The sequence below is a fragment of the Falco naumanni genome, chromosome 5 (genome assembly GCF_017639655.2).
Source record: "Falco naumanni isolate bFalNau1 chromosome 5, bFalNau1.pat, whole genome shotgun sequence".
NCBI classification, from domain to species: domain Eukaryota; kingdom Metazoa; phylum Chordata; class Aves; order Falconiformes; family Falconidae; genus Falco; species Falco naumanni.
In genome coordinates this window covers 61,714,817-61,734,193 of record NC_054058.1, presented here as the reverse complement: position 1 = coordinate 61,734,193, position 19,377 = coordinate 61,714,817, and the positions used below count along the sequence as shown (strand labels likewise).

At 37.4% G+C, this 19,377-nt stretch overlaps 1 protein-coding gene across 1 annotated transcript in view; it reads right to left on the bottom strand.

Moving 5' to 3' along the window:
• The window catches only part of LOC121088726 (otogelin-like protein), a 101,841-nt gene that overhangs the window by 71,858 nt on the left and 10,606 nt on the right, over positions 1 to 19,377 (bottom strand). The window contains exons 7-20 of the mRNA XM_040595215.1: positions 19,238 to 19,356; positions 17,829 to 18,034; positions 14,997 to 15,124; positions 14,261 to 14,367; positions 11,920 to 12,026; positions 11,097 to 11,222; positions 10,272 to 10,380; positions 9,979 to 10,025; positions 8,494 to 8,639; positions 6,786 to 6,909; positions 4,966 to 5,143; positions 3,901 to 4,025; positions 1,895 to 2,104; positions 989 to 1,154 (exon numbers count right to left, since the gene is read on the bottom strand). Coding sequence (XP_040451149.1) covers positions 989 to 1,154; positions 1,895 to 2,104; positions 3,901 to 4,025; positions 4,966 to 5,143; positions 6,786 to 6,909; positions 8,494 to 8,639; positions 9,979 to 10,025; positions 10,272 to 10,380; positions 11,097 to 11,222; positions 11,920 to 12,026; positions 14,261 to 14,367; positions 14,997 to 15,124; positions 17,829 to 18,034; positions 19,238 to 19,356 — 1,898 coding nt within the window. The remainder of the gene's footprint in view (positions 1 to 988; positions 1,155 to 1,894; positions 2,105 to 3,900; positions 4,026 to 4,965; positions 5,144 to 6,785; positions 6,910 to 8,493; positions 8,640 to 9,978; positions 10,026 to 10,271; positions 10,381 to 11,096; positions 11,223 to 11,919; positions 12,027 to 14,260; positions 14,368 to 14,996; positions 15,125 to 17,828; positions 18,035 to 19,237; positions 19,357 to 19,377) is intronic.

The following is a 19,377-nucleotide window of genomic DNA, read 5'->3' as shown; positions in this document are numbered from 1 at the left end:
AGGCCTTATAATTAATTAACCCAATCTTTATATTTACAATATAATTCTAAAGGCAAAAACTAAAGGATGACACACTGACTGTATTGAAGTCTGTGGCAAAACTCCTACCATCTTCAACAAAGCCAAAATTTTCCTTAATTTCTGTATTATTTATTTGCTGTTTCTGTTCTTTAGTCTTATAGAAAGGAGTTTTTCTTCCCAGTTATGGGAGTAGTATGGCAACGTGTAGATCCCATTCAAAGTACTGTCAAAATCATGGGACAGAAGAATTATCACAGCAAAATCATTCACTCTGTAAGACGAGCGAGATGGGATAGTAGCAGCAACAGAATTCCCTAGAAACCATGCAAAAATATGGGAATACTAAGTTACTTCACACTCTTTATATAGTTTGAAACAGTCTTTTTCCCTACAGTATGAACTTTACTGATCATTCCAAAATATATGTTGCAATGAATAGCAATAATTCTGTAAATCTTGAAATTTATATAAATACTCATTCGTTTTTAATTCGGAACTCCATAACTCCCCATGGTAGTAAGCTGTAAAAAAACTATTGCCTTTCATTGGTCATTTCCTTTCATTTAACTGAAGGGATTTGCATTGTAAGACAGAAAAAAGACACTCCTAGACACTCTTTCCATACTATCCCTGACTTCGTATATTGGTACTACATTGATTCCTTCTCATTATTTCTGAAGTGTTAAAAAAAAGATTTTCATGTGAAAATGCCTTCCCACGAATTAAAAAATTTTCATCACCCTTCTCTAAAGCAGTATGACATTTCTGAAGTGCAGTCGAAGGCTGTACACACAGTACCAAATGAGGCCCCACTATTGATTAGTACAACAGAATATGAAATCTTCACGTATCACTTGCTATAATGTTTAGGCAGCTTATATCTTGAGGGAAACAGCAAAAAAACTACTTAAAGTTTACTGGAAAGAGGAAAATGCCTACACATATATTCTATTTTCGTATGACTTACATTGATACACAAAAGTTGACCGACACTTCAAAATACTTCCCATCAGGACAATTACATCCTTCTGCACAGTCATCGCCACACATATTTGCCATAGAAAGTGAAGCACAGGAATGTTTACAAAAAGAAGAGCACTGATGATAAAGCATACCACTGTGACACATCACAGCTGGAAGAGAGTGAGGGGGAGAGAAGGGACAATAACATGCTCTTAAAACGTGAAAAATAGAAAACAAAGCAGTATATCATGGGAGTGCAAAACAGCAAAGTAAAATGGTCTTTTGCTGAACTGGGTGAGGTAAAATGAATGAGAAAAATATGCTATCTTACTGATTTCTTAAGTTAGAAATGTTTAGATTCAGCTGAGCCTGTTAGACAATTCCTTGGTTGGAATTGTCTATCTATACTTTATATAGGTTAGTAACTTGGGCTTCCAAGAGAGGAAGAATGGTCCAGTTAAGGTTGAGGCATTACTGTATGGTTTAGAAATGCTTTGTTTTAAGTCATTGCAACATCCTACTTGGCAAATCACTGCCCACCCTGCCCTGCATGCCCTGGGGAGCCCCTGCCAACCCGGCTTGGCTTTCCCTAGGGAACAGCCCTGCTCCTGCCACTCCTTGACTACTTTAGCCTAATAGGGGCTTCCATATGGCTTAGGAGTTCGAAGTTAGAAATCTAAATTCTCTCTGCAGCCAGTGGAAAGAGACAGGCACTCGCTGTGAGGCAGCTCAAGGTCCCCAACTCAGATGCCTCAGAGGCTATTAGCATTCTCCCCTGATATGTCATTATCCCATGGCACAATTCTAGTTTTCAGCAAAAAACATCAATCCCTGCATTTTCTGGAGCAAATCTTATTTGCAGAATTTTACACATCTCTAAAAGATATTCTGTTCTGCAAATGTTACTCACCACAGTAAGAAATGTGAGGTCTGAAGTCAACTACAACCCCATGTTTGCCACAGACATAAGCATAGTGCGCCAAAGCGTTACACAAACAGCTGCTTCCGCATTTGCATGCATCAAAGCGGCATAGCTGGTAGTATAATCCTGGACTGATGTAGGCATGGCAGGGAGCAAAAACCTCTTGATTGATGATATCACAGTGAGATGCATACTCAGCTGAGAGAAAGTGACATTGGTTTAGCCAGATCCATTTAAATATAAGAGTTAGTCATATGAATAGCACAGAATATCAAAACCAAACATAGCCAGTTGTGCAACAAAATCTTGTACACATTGTCTTTCGCAAAGTTCTATAGTTTGGAAACTGACATTGTAAGCAACTCCCTCAACAATAAAGTCCACTTAAGATGAAAATAACTATATAAAACCAGTTATGCCTTCCTCTAGTAGCGCAGAAAACTTAAATAGCAAAATAACGTATTTCAAAAGAGTTAGAAGAGTCCTCCATAGTTTGGAATACACTTTTTTATTATTTGATATTTCATTTAGCTTTGAAATCATCAATGGCTATATACTTCTTGGCATGTGCACTCAGGAAGCATTACAAACTGGAGCTTGAGGGTGTGCAAGTCTCAAGCTGGCCATATACCTTCTAGTGCCAAAAGACCCTCCTCCTACCACTGAAGCATACTACCACCACAAATGGCAGAGTATCTCATGAACACCACAGTGTGGATCATATTTAAGACAATTTTGCTGCTAAAGGAGTGCCTCTGCCCTTCATCCTCCCTGTTAATTCCCACATACAAACACTGGCTCAAGAATTTTTGAAGTCTCGTGGTAAACTAGCTTCAAGGAGTGAACTTGACTTGGCTGAAAAGTAACCTGACAAAATAAGTAAACTAACAATCATTTCTTTTTTTCAGTTTCATCAGGTTAAGATCATCAAAGACCTGGAAAAATGCTTGCACTGGCTCAGCACAGGTGGTAGGGTGGGGCAGGACCACTTACTAAGGAACTGCTTTTTCCAGTGATGATTACAGGCTCACAGGGAAATTCAGGCTGGAAGTGACCTCGGAAGGTCATGTAGTCCACCCTCCCACTCTAAGCAGCTATCAAACTTCACCTTCACTGAGGAAGCACAGAACTGAAGGTGAGGCATGTAGTATCTTGGTGAAAGCTAACTTGGTTGCGATGTACTGCTTTAGAACACAGCCAATGCTGAAGGCATAAAAAGTCTTAGAATGCCCCAGATTCTTAAAGGTTTATAGTTATTCTAGGCTTGCTCCCACAGGCTCTAAATATGGCCAGATCCCACATCCTTAGTGAGGCCTTATGTCTGAAACATTAAAAACATTAGACTAAATTCTGTCAGAATTGGCAACTACTGTCTACCCATTGTCTACATTAACTGAAAAGAACAGCAACATGGAAAGGAGGAGACAGTGAAAGTTCAACGCAAAACATAGGCATGTCAACCAGCCAAAATTAAATCTTTACTCAGGAATTTGAACAAATCCAAGGATCTCAGATTGTTTGCATCAGTTTGTGTCAGAGAGTTTAGATGGAGAGTAAGGAAACTTCTAATCCAACAAGCATAGAGAAGTCAGAGACAGGAGTTTTGATCTGAAGACTGTCTTTGCAAGACACTCCTGTACATTCTTTGTTAATCTACAAACATGCATCACACACATCACTCAAATTGACTGGTGTGATTTAGAGGACTACAGCCAGTGTTCTGCGTGTATATTAGACAGCAGAATTTAGGACTCATGGCCAGTGCACCCAGCATTAAGTGATCAACTAGCTTGTATTCACAACGGCCTGACTTCATTTTACATGCTAAATGTATAGAAAGAATGGTCTTTTCCAAAAAACAAAAAGGTAAGAAAGGGTGCACATCTAAAACTGGAGTTGAAATATATGTACGTGCAACTCATTCACAAGGAAAACAAAAAATGACCCATAATAATAAGATACAGTAAATTCCAGACTCCTATGTAAAAACATACCGTTTTGCTGATTAACATTGCAGGGATCAACAACAGGAATATTGATAGGCACAGAACAAGCTGAGGAAACCTTCCATGCATTGGCATGAAGTTGTGGGGTCCCTTCTATCATCCCTGCTGGAGAACTGAAAAAGAAAAGATCAGCACTGCAAGTGCCCTGCTGACCTTATGGACTACATGGGTGAGGATGCAAGTGCATCAAAAAGCCTTAGGTGCTTAGTCACATTGAACATGCAATGTGTCAAAAGATTTTCCATCTGCGAGGCACAAAAGAAAAGAGGGCATGTGAAGCTTTTTCCCCAATATTTTACTTATACAAAAATATTCTTACATGCAAAGTCTGCCCTCACACTTAATTCAAGTACTCTGAAATAGGTTGCAGGATGTGTTAATGAAAAAAAGAATTTGGCCTTTATTTGAGTACATACATTCAGTGAAAATTTGACCTGTTGGCTAATTTCAGTGTTCTAGAGGGGAGTTGCTTGCATTTTGATGCTGGTTTTCACCAAGTATTTCAAAAGCATTTGTAATTGCTAGAAAAGTTTTGTGATATTATAGCTTGAGGAACTTTGGAGGAAATTAAGTAAAAGAACAAGGAAAGTGTCCCCTTCTAATTAAACTATTCCTGTGGTTCAGAATTACATTTTTTCTCCATTAAAAACTGATGTGGGGGAAAAAATCAAGCAGTAGTAAGTGTTTATCAGGTGAGGTTTATACTAGTATTATCATCCACTCTTTTCGTAAGTGCTCACATATTTGCTCTGATGTTAAGGGAGCAGCAGTGAGGGAGAAAAAGTGCATTCAAGCAAGCAATATCATCCAATAACTTCTATAAATAATATGGTAGTTTTCTAGACTTACTTAGCTAAACATCTTGGAATGACTTTGCTAAATGTATGAATTTCATATTTTTAAAAGTGACTAGTATTTTCATCAAGAGATTTTATATTGGTTAGTTTAATAAAGTACAAGCATGCTAATGAAATTAAATAATCAGATTATTACATTCAACAAAACTTTTCCCTTGTTATTAAACATAATCTAAATGTACAATATACAACTTACAGAAAATCATCTCTTAAATTCCCATTGTATGTTCCACATAGTCCTAATGTTCTTCTCTTCCAGCTGACATCAACTTGAACATAGATCCTTTCTCCATCTTTAGCAAACAGTATCTTCAAACCAAAACTAGTTTTCAGTTGAACAAAGACGGAAGATATATTCTGAATTTCAACAGCCCCTGCACATAGCAAAAGAAAAAAGCAAAGTCACTGAAATGCAACTTCCAGGTTGTACTTTTTTACCCCTGAAAATAGATTTTGAAAACTCAGAAATAAAACGAGAATCTATGCACAACATCACCTGCAGACAAATAACCTCACCCATTCTCCATCTGAATTTATGAGACTACCTATCTTTTTCATTCGCCATACAAATCAGGAATTGCAGCTACTGAGGACAGTAAAAAAATCTCTCAGCTTTCTGTACCTGTGAGTGTTTTTGGTTTTTTTTTTAGTGGCAAGCAATGCAACTGCATGCCTCTGGCCACGAGAAGACAAGACACCACTTGTTTCTTATTCTCCAGGGATGTTATAAGACTAATTAACAGATGTCTGTGAAGTGTATTGCTGTCTTTAGATAGAAGCTTCTCTCTTAATACTATTGATATGACATCAGTATAGCTCCTTCCTTAGACTGTATGTGAACTAAGGCCATATCAAATTCCCAGCTTTCCTCCCCAGCAAACCCCATTATGCAAGGAAATGGAGATTTCACAGTTACGGCATTCATTTGCTACACAATGTTGGGTTACTTGCAGCTGTAAGTTTAAAGCAGATCTACCTTCATTAGCAGCCTCTACACATCCACACACATGTGCTTAGGTGCATAAACTGAGAAAAGGCAGATAAAATGCCTATGTGAGCTTGAAGATGCTCTTAGCTGGTAAGACTTACTAGATACACCCAGTTATCATGAGTGTGACACCAAAATATTTGTCATAGATTATATTTGTTACAGACTATGGAAAGAGGCAAGAAAATTAATAGGGGCTGATTCAAAAGACATAATATGAAATTATAAAGCAGAACTACCAACATAACTGGAAGTATAACTGAGCTATGAAACTTGTTGCCATAGGACACTGTGAATGCCAGAAGAAGAACTTGTGACTGGAGAAATTCAGTGAAGAAAAGACATAGCTGCAACCACCAGCACAGAACTCCCTAAACTCTGTTCTGGTGGAGGCTGGTAAAGAAAAGGGGAACTCCCACTTTACTCTTTCCGAAAGAGATTAAAAATGCAGTTAAGAATTTACTACTGATCACTGTAAGATACAAAATTTAGCAATATCATTTCCATCTTCAGTGCTTAATTTTGTAACATCCTTTTAAGGCTGATTTTTTTCACTAGCCTTTCCAAAAAGTTGAAGTAATTTGCCTGAAATCACAACGTAAGTCAGCGCTGAAACCAATATACATCCTGTAGAGCACATGGATTCTATCCCATGCCATTTATTCCAAAAAGCTTTTGCCAAGCTAGACCTTAACATCAGCATCAAGATGGGTTCCAACCTCTCTTCACCTCTCTTCTTTTTTCTTACCCTCTCCCCACTAACCAAAAACAAAATGGGTAGAATTTCTAGGTACTCTGAAGATAAAAAATGCAAAGAAATGAGGGCATAATGAAGGACTCTCTTTCACAGACTGAAAAAGCACATTTTTAGAACCATTACTAAGGTTGTAAGAAGTAAGTGATTGTACATTTCATAAGTCTTATTTAAAAAATTCCTTCTTCATAAATATTATTAAAAAGCTTTGGAGCATATAAAAGAAATAATGTGAACTGAACCCTGGTAAAATTCTACTCCACGCACTTCTTACCATTAAGGTTAAAAACTTGGTTAGGGCCAGTTTGGACTTGACCATATCTTGTGAGAGTTACTTGTTTGCTCACATCATCTTCAAGAACTAGTGTTACAGACTCAATGCAGGCATGGTCAAAGTTCTAAATAGAAACAAGTTTCACCATCAGAAACAGGCAAAGACATTAATATTACCACGGAAAGCAAAAACAAACAAAAAGGGGGAAAAACAGTTGTATAGAAACGAAATACCAAAACTGTTGTCAGGTAAATCGGTTGTAAACTATCACTCAAAGCATTAAACAGAGCACTTGGAATGGATGTAAAATATAATAAAACATTGCATATGCATACAAGAGCAAGGAGAATGCATCTTAGCTATTATGGCAGTCTAATGTTAAGTGGACAGAGGTCCCCAAGTACTAATACTTGGTTCAAAAGGCCATACTTGCATGGCTGCCCTGGGTACTCCCCATTGCTGCTGGGTTAACCAGTGTTTGAGCAGGAGTCTGACCCCATCTATATCAAGCTGGTGCAACCGCAGCCCAAATGCAGCAATGCAGGAGGAAGAAATCACTGCACACTTGAAGATGCTTCTCACCTTGAAACATAGTCATGATCTCTGACTGCAGACCAAAAGGATGTAATTTCTCCAGAATTATACTACAATAATGTATAAATATCTGACTATCAAAAAATGGTGACTTATAAACCAACTCACACCAATCATTTTAGAGTGCTGTCCAGGTAGAATTTATGAACCTAAGTACAGGACAAAAGGTGAACACATAACCAGCTTAAATCAAGCATCCTATGTTCCCCCAGGGCCCCCGTGTCTTCACCCAGAAACTTTCCAAGGTGTCTAGAGTTGTGCTAAGGGTCATTTCCAGTAGCATCCTAGTCTCTCAGTGGCTAAGTAACCAACCATTTCATGCTTGAAGCCATCTGAAATGCAGAAAGAGGAGTCTCAACATCTATGCAGGAGAAGGAGGTGCTTACAAAAAAAGCAGAGGCATGAGCTCATAGTCTAGCTTTTGAAGGGACATGAGAGAGCCCCATAGCAGGGCAGCTTCAGTGCATCACTCCCTGCTGATGAGTTCAGGCATTCTAGCCCTTAGCACAAGGGCAGCTATGAGTCACAGGCTCAGAGTCCCTTCTCCTGAAAGCCTAGGTGACTAACAACATCATTAAATCCAGTCTTGCAGGTAAGTACTTTTTATAAGCACCTCTATTCATAAAGCCTGTTGTTGGATACCTGCCAAAATACTTTCAAATTACTATGTGTGGTATCTAGTCTCTTCAACAGCTTTCTAAAAGGCATTGTTCTAATTAAATAAATGTTATGGCATATCAAATAAAAAACTAAAGCTATATAAAAAAAAAATCTTTGGCCTGACTAGCAGTGTATTAAACCTGTTCAGTGCTGCCAGTAAGAGCTTTTCTAAAGCCTAAGACTTCTGTTTGTGCCATAAACAAAGATATATATACTTGTTTAGCATGTATAAATGAATATCTACTTAAACTTTATCCCTCTAAAGATGCAACTGATTTTGCAAAGGATAATCCAATATGTAGCAATACAACCACTTACAAAAAAAACCTGTAAAATTATTTTGGTTTATATTTTCTGTTAAACACAGCCCAGTAGTTTACAGTAGCATCTGTACAAGATTGCCTGAAAGATGGAAGGACACATTTGTTGTGAATGTTCAACAAAAATGACTTACCTGTCCACAAGGTGTTTTCTGTAAAGTGACTGTGAATTTGTTTCTCCCAGTGCCTTTTACCAAAATGTACTGGCAAATCCCAAGAAAGGTGAAGTGACGCCCATCAAATGTTGTGAAATGAGAGCTACCTGTGATCGAGCACTCGGCTTGAGAGAAAAAGGATAAACAAGAATGTTCACTTGCATAAGAATGCAACGTTATTCTCTAAATAATGTAAGAGAGAGAAATGAGAAGCTTTCTCCTTATTTCTAAGCACATAATCCAGGCTAACTGTAATCTATCTAGCTATTCTGGCATTTGGAAATAAAATACATTATATATACCTATTTCCATCAGATACCATCTCATATTGTATGCACCAATGTGCAGGTTCTAACTAGATGAGATGCCTTTGAGTCATGAATTCTCTAAAATAAAAAAGTTTCCTCTGTATTACAGTCCTGAAGTTTCCTAGAATCATCATCTTTTGGCATGATTGAGTGTGAAAGCTTCCTTCTTCCTTCTAGGTATTATGGCACTGCTTGCTACCGCAGGTATGAAGAGGCTCCAGGTGTCTGTCCTCAGGGCACATCTAAATTCATTTTTCAGTTCAGATCAGGAGTGCACTGTTGAAACAAGTCTCCCGTGCATCCCCACTTACTGCACTTTCATTCACACCATGGGGCAGTGTCAGAGCACATGAACTAGATCCATTTTGGCTGCAACTACTGCAGGCAGTGCTCTGTGGAAGCATGTCTAACCTGCTCCCACTACTAACAGGCATTCAGTCCCCAGGACCAGACTAGAGTAGTCACAATTACCCCCCCACATGCACACATAACACACAAAACCTATGGAGTGGTTCTCAGTGTCAACTGTTCTATGCTACAGATCCACCTGTCAAGCCTTGCCTGGTAACTGTTAAGCTTTGTTATTACCTCATTCAGAGGAGGCCCCTTAATTTGTAAAAAGTTCTGTATTTCACAAGCTTCATAGTATAATCTTGTCTGAGATACAGAACTGTCAAGGGAGTTTCACTATCCAAGTATTGCATGTTCCTCTGAGTAACTCATTACAGAGACATGTAATCTTTAAAGATATGAACTGCCATTACAAGAGAGAAAATGTAGCACACTGATCATCAGAATGATGTTTTTCTTATTATTTGCATTACAATTGCACCTAAAAGTTAGGAGATCCTTATACCTGGCCTAGGTACTGTACAGGTTGTAGAAATAAGTCACCTGCCCCCAAAAACATAGAGCATAAGCAGGAGATAGAAAACAAAGAGGGGGATGTAACACACTGAGTCAAGGAAGAAAATCGGAAAAGGTGGGTATGGTCAGGCAGTGAACAGCTTCACCCCAGATGGCCCACTGATACTCTCAACATCCATCTGCTTAATCTTTCTCCTTAAATTAGCATCCCAAGCCCTTGGATCATATTTGGCTCTGTTGTCTCCCTTACGTTCACTGAGGAGAGAAAAGAACAATGAAACACAGATACCTGGGCAATCATGATCAGTGCAGTTCCAAATGCCACCAATACAAACACTAAAAAGAAAAATCACAAAACACATAAAATCAGTGTTCTAACCTGTAGCAGAAAAAGCAGCTTTGAGATACTTAATATGTCTTGAATTCACCCTTTCCATGGAAAAGCCTGCATATTTTAGTGATACACAGGACACAGACTGTAAAATGTAAGTGCTAACTATTCTTTAAAATGTGTGACTGTGATGTTAAACTATGGGCAGCAGTCACAGAGAGAGGAAATACAGATGTGTGGCTTTCACATACCAGTTGCTACATTCTTGTTCAATTTTTGAGCCAACAGGGAAGGCAGTTCCATGATAAATACAAGGACAATTTGACACAGAGATACAAGTTCCATTTTCCATAATGAGACCTATTGGGAGAAAAGTTAATAAATGAGATAAAAAAGAAATTAACAAACTCCAAATTACTGTTCTTCCCCCAGCTGACTCAAACATTCAAATCCACCAGAAAGTGATCCCACCAGACTTAACAGAGGACCAGCTAAAAGAGTCACCCAGTGAGTGCAGAGAGCTCAGAATGGTGAACAGTGAAGCTCTCTCAAAGCAGTTGCCACTCTGAATAGTTGCTTTATGAAAAATGTCTGCTTTAAGCATGTAAAACTGTACAGACTCAAAAATTAAAAGATTCCAAGATCATATAATCTTTAATCCTTCTAGAACAGGGCTCTTCATAGTCCAACCCCTAATTTTTATTGAGTACAGGTCTCAGGAAATTAGTTTTCTTGTAGGGAGCATAAGACACATTCTGTTTAAACAAAACATCAATAAATTTTGGAATAATTCAAATAAAGTGGATTAAATCTTTGCAATAGCTTATTGTAGCAAACATTAGTGATGGCTCCAGGTTTCAACTGGTATTTCATTCTGAGCTACCTTTGTGTTCTAGCGAAATGATTAGAAGACAATAGAAGAAGAGTCACAGTAAGAATAACACCAGCTAGAGCAGAATTTACAATATTCATATTTTCAGGTTTTAATTTTAAGCACTGCCTATTTAGACAACTTTATTATGATTGTGGGTATTAGCTTGGCACATACTTTTTCACATAAAATTGACAGTACTTACCATCTGGACAGTAGCAGCCATCTAAGCAGTGTAGGTTGCTGCCAAGACAATCTTTTTCAAACGTGCAGGTTGGTGGACAACAACTGATACAGTCACGGTGTACAAAGCTGTCTTCACACTTCTCAGCTAGAAAAAATATATGGTAAAGAGAACATTAGTGCAATTTCTCTTTCCACACTGGAGAAGCCCTCTCTCTCAAATTGATTGTAGTGCTGCTGGTATAGGTAATTATTCAGATCAGGTACAATGGATTTTTTTGAGAGGTTTTAACTGATGAACTGTGGTAAATCTCTCATCAGTATTTAAGTCTGTCTTTACCAAATTCTTATATCACCCCTCCAAAAGAAGTTATAGTTTCTGTGACAGGGGAACATGTGCTCGTATTTCAGCTAGTTCAAAGTCTGGTGCATGAGACTGAACTGCAATTGGTGGGTGGTGGTGATAACTAAAAGGAGCTGGATTAACTGTATTCATTCTGTTATAGGGCCAGTAGAGACTGAAAAGTCATCTGGGAAGAGGGGCAACATCAGATCTCTGCAGATGATTCTTCTTTGTCCTAGAATATGATCAGCACACATGACGATTCAAGCAATCTGCAGAAACATGAATTTTATATGGATCTGGATCGTATCACAATGGAATTAAAATATTCCTCTAGCAAGTCATTGAATTCATTGTTTGGCAGCAAAAGTGAAGCTGGCTGATCTACTTCAGTATCAAATTTGAGTTCTATAGTGACAAATGTTGTCAAGATGGCATTATCTGAAACGAATACATGGGATGTCTCAAAAGTCACATAGTATGCTTTCTTAAAGAGTCTTACTACAGGCAGGAAAGTCATCCCTCCAGTCCCGCACTGGGGACCCAGCGTGAGAGCATGCTCTAGCGTACTCTGTCACTGCCCTGCAGTATGTTTCATCATCATCCACTCTGAAATGATAAAACAAAAGAGTAATCAAGGAACTCAAATTCCATCTACAAATCTCTGCCACGGGACACTGCATCAGATACTTCACACATAGCTGACACCACTCAATTGTAACTGCACACAGTGACAATACTATGAAAGGGAATGAGCAATACAGAATACACTTGGTTTTTTACCATTTGATCTCACAAAAAGTTATTATTTTTAATATTACCACAATGAACAAAACCAGTAATTTATTAAAAAAAATATAAATGCTGATTATGATGAATGAAGACCTTGTCTTTAAGACAATGGACAACTCAACAGTCTTAAGATCCACATCTCAGGCCCTCTTCCACCTGCATGACATGGACACTGACCTACACTGATAAAAGACATTCTGTTCCAAGTTACAAGTTCAAATTTCTAATTGCCTGCCATTCATTGAACTTAGGTGAGAAGAACTCTGTTGGTAGACTCCTGACCTTGTGCTGAAGAGCTTGGTGCCAGAAGCATTACCCACTGAATACTGTAGGGATTTACAGCAGGACCTTGGCCAAAGACATTATCTCTGCCTTAGTCTGTACAGAAGAAGCTGTACAGTGCGCTTTTGCCAGGATCAAGTAAAGAGACATTGATTAGTGTTTAGGTAACCTCAGATTTTATTCAGATGTAAGATACCACCAACGTTTTATTACTGTGAAGGTCCAACATCCCATCACTCACTGTGGAGGACTTGATGCCAAAATGAACTAGTCATAACATGACATTTCTATTATAAGCATGACTGTGACAGATCAACTGAGTTTGTCTTTCAGCACACAAGATCATGCTTCCAGAATTAATGGTCTTAAGAATATATTATATTGTGCTTGTATTCTGCTTTCAACAAATCTGTTATCAAATCAAACGCCACTATACTCTTTCTTACAGTGATCAGATTCTCTCCAGCTCTCCTTATCTAATCCAATTAAATGGGTCTTAATAGAAAGAATACTTGGCATACACTATGGCCTACAAAAATCTTGATAAACTGACACTAAGCCACAAGAAGAGACTCTCTTTTATAAACAAAATAAGCCTAAATTAATGAAATTCTGAAATACAGAAACTTTCTTCAAGGTTTTAATGTTCACACAATTCATATCAACAGAATACGCATGTTGAGAAAAATCAAATCCACCTTAACACCATCACACTTATGGAATATCACATTTGAAAATTTGCTTTTCATTATTCTTCTTCTTCAAAAGTCACAATAAACTCCTGAGTTACAAAGAGACTACAACAAAGAGAGGCAACTCATCTCTTCTCTGAGCTAAATCAACGTACAGAACACAAAATTCAGGAAACATGCTTTGGAAATTTGCCTACAAACACAAATTCTTCTATCTTGACTTTATGGTAAATCAGAAAACTAAAAATTCAGCAAAAATGAACTAACAAGTTGCAATAGATTATACTGAGTGATTCTTACTTTTAGTCTTAGTCCTTTTTGTATGGTTTTGATTAAATTGATGATACTCTGAGAAGGCCATAACAGTATCTGGTAAAAATACTATTATTATAATGATTACTTCTTAATTTAAAAACCCTATTAAAAAGAAATGGTACACTGTTCAGTCATCTATTCATTACACTCTGGAGCACCAGTTTAACTTGAATGACAAGAACTAAACAGGAATCTGGAGACCTATGGGAAAAATACCAGGTTGCATATAATGCCAGCAGCTGAGGGGGTGTAACTCCCACAAAGGCAATAAGAGTTGAATTTCTTTGACAACTCTGAATTTACATAAATAAAATAATTTTGAAAAATTCTAATTTGAACCATAGCAGTTGCTCATAAAAACAGTCTCTGTCAGACAAATGGTCCAGCCTCTCCAGTATCATTGATATTATCCCCTAGTATCATTTCCATGTATTTTTGATTCAGGACCTCCAGACACAGGTTTAAGGGGGTTGAGATTAGCAGCTCCTCTTTGCCATTAATGATTCTCCATGGATTTCTCTTCCCTGTATTTGTCTAGTATTTCCTTGAATTGATGTAAAACTTTAGCAACCAAATATCTCTTGTCAGGCTGGTTCTATGCTCTTTGTTTCCTCTAAATCACCCACTGAGAAACCCCATCTCTTTTATTTTGAACTTGGTTCCTCCTAACTTCCCTCATTGCTGCTCAGTTCTGGTCTCAAATGAAAGAGTGAGCATTCATTTTATGTATCAAAAATAAATACACAAGAACTCCAGTCTTACCTGCAAAGATCATTCATACAGCTAGAAATATAAGAATACGGATCTATGCTTTCATGACAGCTGAGAAAAGGAAACTGTAGGAATATTTGGCACTTGAAGAATATGTCCTGTGCATTAAGGAGAATCAGTAAATGACAGTTAGCAAATACTTTCTGAACAAGAAGTATTCTTTTTAACTTTGTTTCCCTAATCTAGGGTCCTTTATATTCCCATTAACATTTGAGAATCTCACAGTCTCAATTTATTATTATGTCTCCTTCATTATTCTTCCTAAAATTTGTCCTCCCTGCCTAGGCTGGCTTGATTGCATGCTGCTCCTAAACCAGCTGGGATGAAAGAGTGTGATATGAGAAAAAAAACATTTTGTATCAATGCAGGAGCTGAGCATGTTACTTCTGCAGTTTTTCAGTTTCCAAAACAATGAGGTGTAAGATGCCAGGACTGGAAACTGAATCCAAATTTCATGCAGCAATGAAGAGCTCTGCTAACAGACCTGTACCACTTGGCACATCCTATCTGAGCCTTTGTACTTGTAAGCTAAACATCTGAAGATCTTCACACCTTCCCTACCAACAGTCCTGACCTGAATCTTCCCTTTCACAAAGCCTTAAATGCATTTAAGGCATTTGGTGTGTATTGCTAGATTCTTGTACCATCACTAGGCAGTAAAGGTTAAGAATGTATATACACACACACACACACACATATATATATATAAATAATTTGATTAATTTACCTCAGTGGATTCTGCATCAGCTGAGCAAGGACTGGAAAAATCTGAGGCAGTAGGTGCACAAGCTGCATCATCTGAGATTTGCACAGCCCAGCTATTTGCAAATTCAGAAATGTCTTCTGTATATTCACCTACTCCATGAAAACATTGGAAGAGCGTCCAGGGGAAAAAAAATGTCAACACAAACACAAAAGACAGCTTTCAAATTTCTGGTAGTTTTTCAATGTGTTCATTACCTCAGTTACAAAAATGTTCAGCGTACAGGTGGTGTAGAAAATTGTTATTTTTCTTTTTTAATTTTAGGTAGTATTTTACACTACATTTAAATAAAATTATTAAAAAAATACATGACAAGGTGCTGGTTGGTTAAGTGAAATCACTGACCATTTTATACCAAACACACAAATAAAGACAAGCATAATTCATTGAATCCTTAAGAAAAAAATACATTTCTTTAAAGCAAGTGAAGGCTTTCATAGTGTTTCACAAAGGTCAGTTAGTGCTATTATCTCCTTCCTCTTCACTTGCTGCAGAAAAGCCCTACAACAAACACATCACTTACATGCCCAGCTGTCCTCACAGCATGAGCATGGGAGAATTATTAATGAATGAGATGCATGATTGGAAGTCATGGCAACAGGCTGAGGAAGATACACAAACATACAAGAAGGTTGGCAGTAAAGAAACAGACCCAAAATTGCCATATTTTGGCAGGAAGAACTAAATATTACACTTTTTCTATGTTCTTAAGTATGTTAAAAAGGGTATATTGCCTCTACCTTGGAGAAACTTACAGTAATTATTATCTATGATATGTTTATCTATATGTCTGCAGGGTTAGGAGATAGGGTATTGAAATTATACAGGGTTTTTTTCATAGAGATGTATTATCCAAAACTTAATCTAACTTCTTCTAGCACAAGATGTACAAAGTTTGACACTGCAATGTGGAAAGCCCCAAAGCACACTAATCAGATATGTGTACTTGGATCTCCACAAACAAACAAAGATCCTAACCAGCAGTCTATTTTACTTAAGAGCAGGGAGACTTAAAACATCTCTCCCTCTGACAGAATAGTTCTTTACACAGAAAACCCTTCCCAAGCATAAAAAGCTGGGTTTTGGTCTACACGTAAACCTGCTGACATAATTCTGTTTCTGCAAAATCATTAAAAATATTTTATTTACATTTCAACATGGCTTGAAAAAAATTTCTAAGTCTTCACAAAATGCCTCAAAATAAAATCACTGTCCTTGAAACAGTTCCATACACAGATACAGCCTTGTATATTAAAGCTATACAGTGCTTTGAAATGGAGTATTACATGCCTGTGAGCAACTTATTTATTTGGGGCATTGCAAATAGAGAGCATTCAGATTCTGGAAGACTCAGGATAGATGTAAGAGCTTCCTGTACACTACTGGGAGAAGTAATTTACCTGGGGGACATAAATCATCATCCCAGATGATTTGTAAGGTTTGGAAACACTTAGAAAAAGTTGTGGCTTAAAAGTAATTTGAATTGGCAATCTACTCTAGTGAAGATATCAGAACTTCATGCTTTGTATTTGCAGAGTCAAGGCACCGTGTTATACAACTGGTTTAAGGTTAAAATGATTCATAGTGCTCTCGATTGTACACTGCAACAATACTATAATTTCTGATAAAGAAAAATGCTAGAAGAAATTATAATGGTGAAGAAATGTAGCTCTGGAAATGAAGAAAGCTAAGAGCTGTGAGTATTTTATAACAGATGATACATTTAAAGATACTGAAATTACTATTTTTCAGAGATCATGTGAATTCATTATCTCCTCCAAACTCCATTTTTCTCTATTATTACAGATCACCAGTTTTAATTAGTTATTAAACATACTATACTCTGGTGTGCAGAAGTTAATGCATGAAACAGGGAACTTTCTGCTCTCAAGGCAGAAGAGGCATGAGAAATTTATATTGTGCAGATATTTAAAGACTATATAGGTACACTGCATCTTCCTTCACTTAGAAAGTAAAAAAGCTCCACTGTCAACCATAACAAATGGGGAAAAACAGAGGGGAAAAAAGTTACAGTGAGGTAAGTTTTGCGATTTAAGAAATATGCAGGGCCATGGGACTAGATTTTCTCAGCAATTAATGGTAACAGTAAAACAGGCCTATCTTTGTTTTTATCAGAGACTGAGAAAAATACTCCTCATATTCTCAAGCTTCTCAACCATCCCCACATTAGTTGCAAGTAGGACAAAAGTCCCTATAGAGTATTGACCACACAGACTACAGAATATTCTACCAGCTTGGCGAGTCAACCCTGCCTCAGACACAGCATTGGGCAAATCCTCATCTTACAAGGTAGTTGGAGGCCCATAATACACCATACCAACAAAGAAATACAAGGAACTCCCTGGCAAAAGCTTTGAAAGGTAGATACTTCAACTAGCATTTTTATGATGCTCATATAAACAAATGACTTAAATGGTGCTTTTCCCCAGATATTAATATTTTGGCTCTTTTATCATTCTCCCTCCATCTTTAAACATAAAGAAAACCACAAACATTTCTTTCTTTATTTACTATTTGAAGGCACTTTCATCAGCTAAGGTAAACATACTCCAAGTGCTTTGCTGGGCAAGAAAAGTTTTAAACATACATATAAATACTTTCTTAAACTAGGATCTTTTCCCTTAGCATCTATAATGATGCAGAACAGTAGAGCAGATATTCTATTTTACACTGTAATAACAGAAAGAGGACTCCGGCTTTTACAGTATTATATTTAAAGTGAACATGGAAGCTGTTCACACAAGGTAAACATGTATTTCTAAGCTATTTACTTACTATTTTGCAGTATCAGGTCATCATATTTATTGCCATTAAAATTTCCACAGAGGCCACAAGTTTTTCCCTTATGATCTTCTGTCAGTTTAATATAAACACCAGAGTTTCCATCCCAAGCAAGAGAAAAACCAAAGGTGGTTTTCACCAGGATATAGTCAGCCAGTCTCTCAAGAAAAGCATTTCCAACTGTCTGTGGCAACATTAATCTGGGAAAATAAACAGCCTGCTTCAAAGATCTCAGATGGAATGAGGGTAGTGCTAGAAAAACACCACATAAAACGCCACCTTCTAACTCACTAAGTCCTTTTTCCTGGTGTATACAGTCACTTCCATTCAATTCTTCATCATACTTTTACTGCCCTTTCTTCTGTTTACTTCTCTATACTGACCGTCAAAAAAGAATGCATTTCTGCTGTATACATCTATCAGTTGTACCAATTATAAGCCCGAAAGAACAATTAATCTTCATTTTCAAAGTCCAGCATGGGCACATTGAGGAATCTGTGACTCCATGAGAATGCTTGCATTGCACGAGGACTTATGTGACACTAAGACCACAAGCAGCCTTTCTGGGCACAGGGCCATCACCGGGTAGACATCTGCAAATGGAGGAACTTACAGTACAGAAAATACTATTGACCAAAATACTGCATATCTTCCTCCTTTGGCCAAAGACCACTGGAAAATAATATTGCAGTATGAATCTAACCTTAATCTTCCAAAGTTGCTTCTGTTGGGATGAACAGTATCAATGTAGCCATCAGTCTCGGATGCTAACAGCTATAGCATTACATCAAAGAGGATGGCAAGAACATCTTAACTCTGAAATTTTCTATATTTTATTAACCAGTAAAACATATTTATGACAGCCTTGCACTCATCTTTTTACCCTATTAAAAAAAAAAAAAAAGGTAAATACGGGGATTTGATGTACCTCAGAGGCGTTCTGTGAAGGTTTTGCCCCAAAGGGACAAAAAGGACTTAAGATCCTTGATTCAACCAATTGAGATTTGCCTAGAAGAAGATTATGTCTTACATAAGTATAGCTACCAAGAATAAATAATGACTGCCTTGTTCAAAAACGGTATCAGAATGCACCAAGGATTAGCTAGAACTGTCTGATGCATACTTAGTCTATACAAAGTAGGGATGGGTAATTATTAGGTTACAGCTGAGAAGTTGAATAGCAGGTTCATGTGGGGAGTGTATGCTGTCTTCACTCAGGTATTACATCAACACTACTACCTCTGTTCACACTAGAAATCTATCAGCCCCAATAGAAAACAGCAAGGGATCAATAAAGATATATATCAAATTATTTTCTCCGCTGGCGTAAAAAGCACCAATTTCCCAAACTCCACACTATCTTTTTGCAATAAAATGTTAAAACCTACCATTAGAATACTTACCTGATTCCACTTTTTCTTACTTCATGTCCTGAAATAATTATTTCTTGGTTGGAAAAAAATAAGCTGATGGACCTCTGACAAGTATATACTGAACCATAACAGTGAGGACTGTTATGAACCTTAAAGGGGAAAAATATACA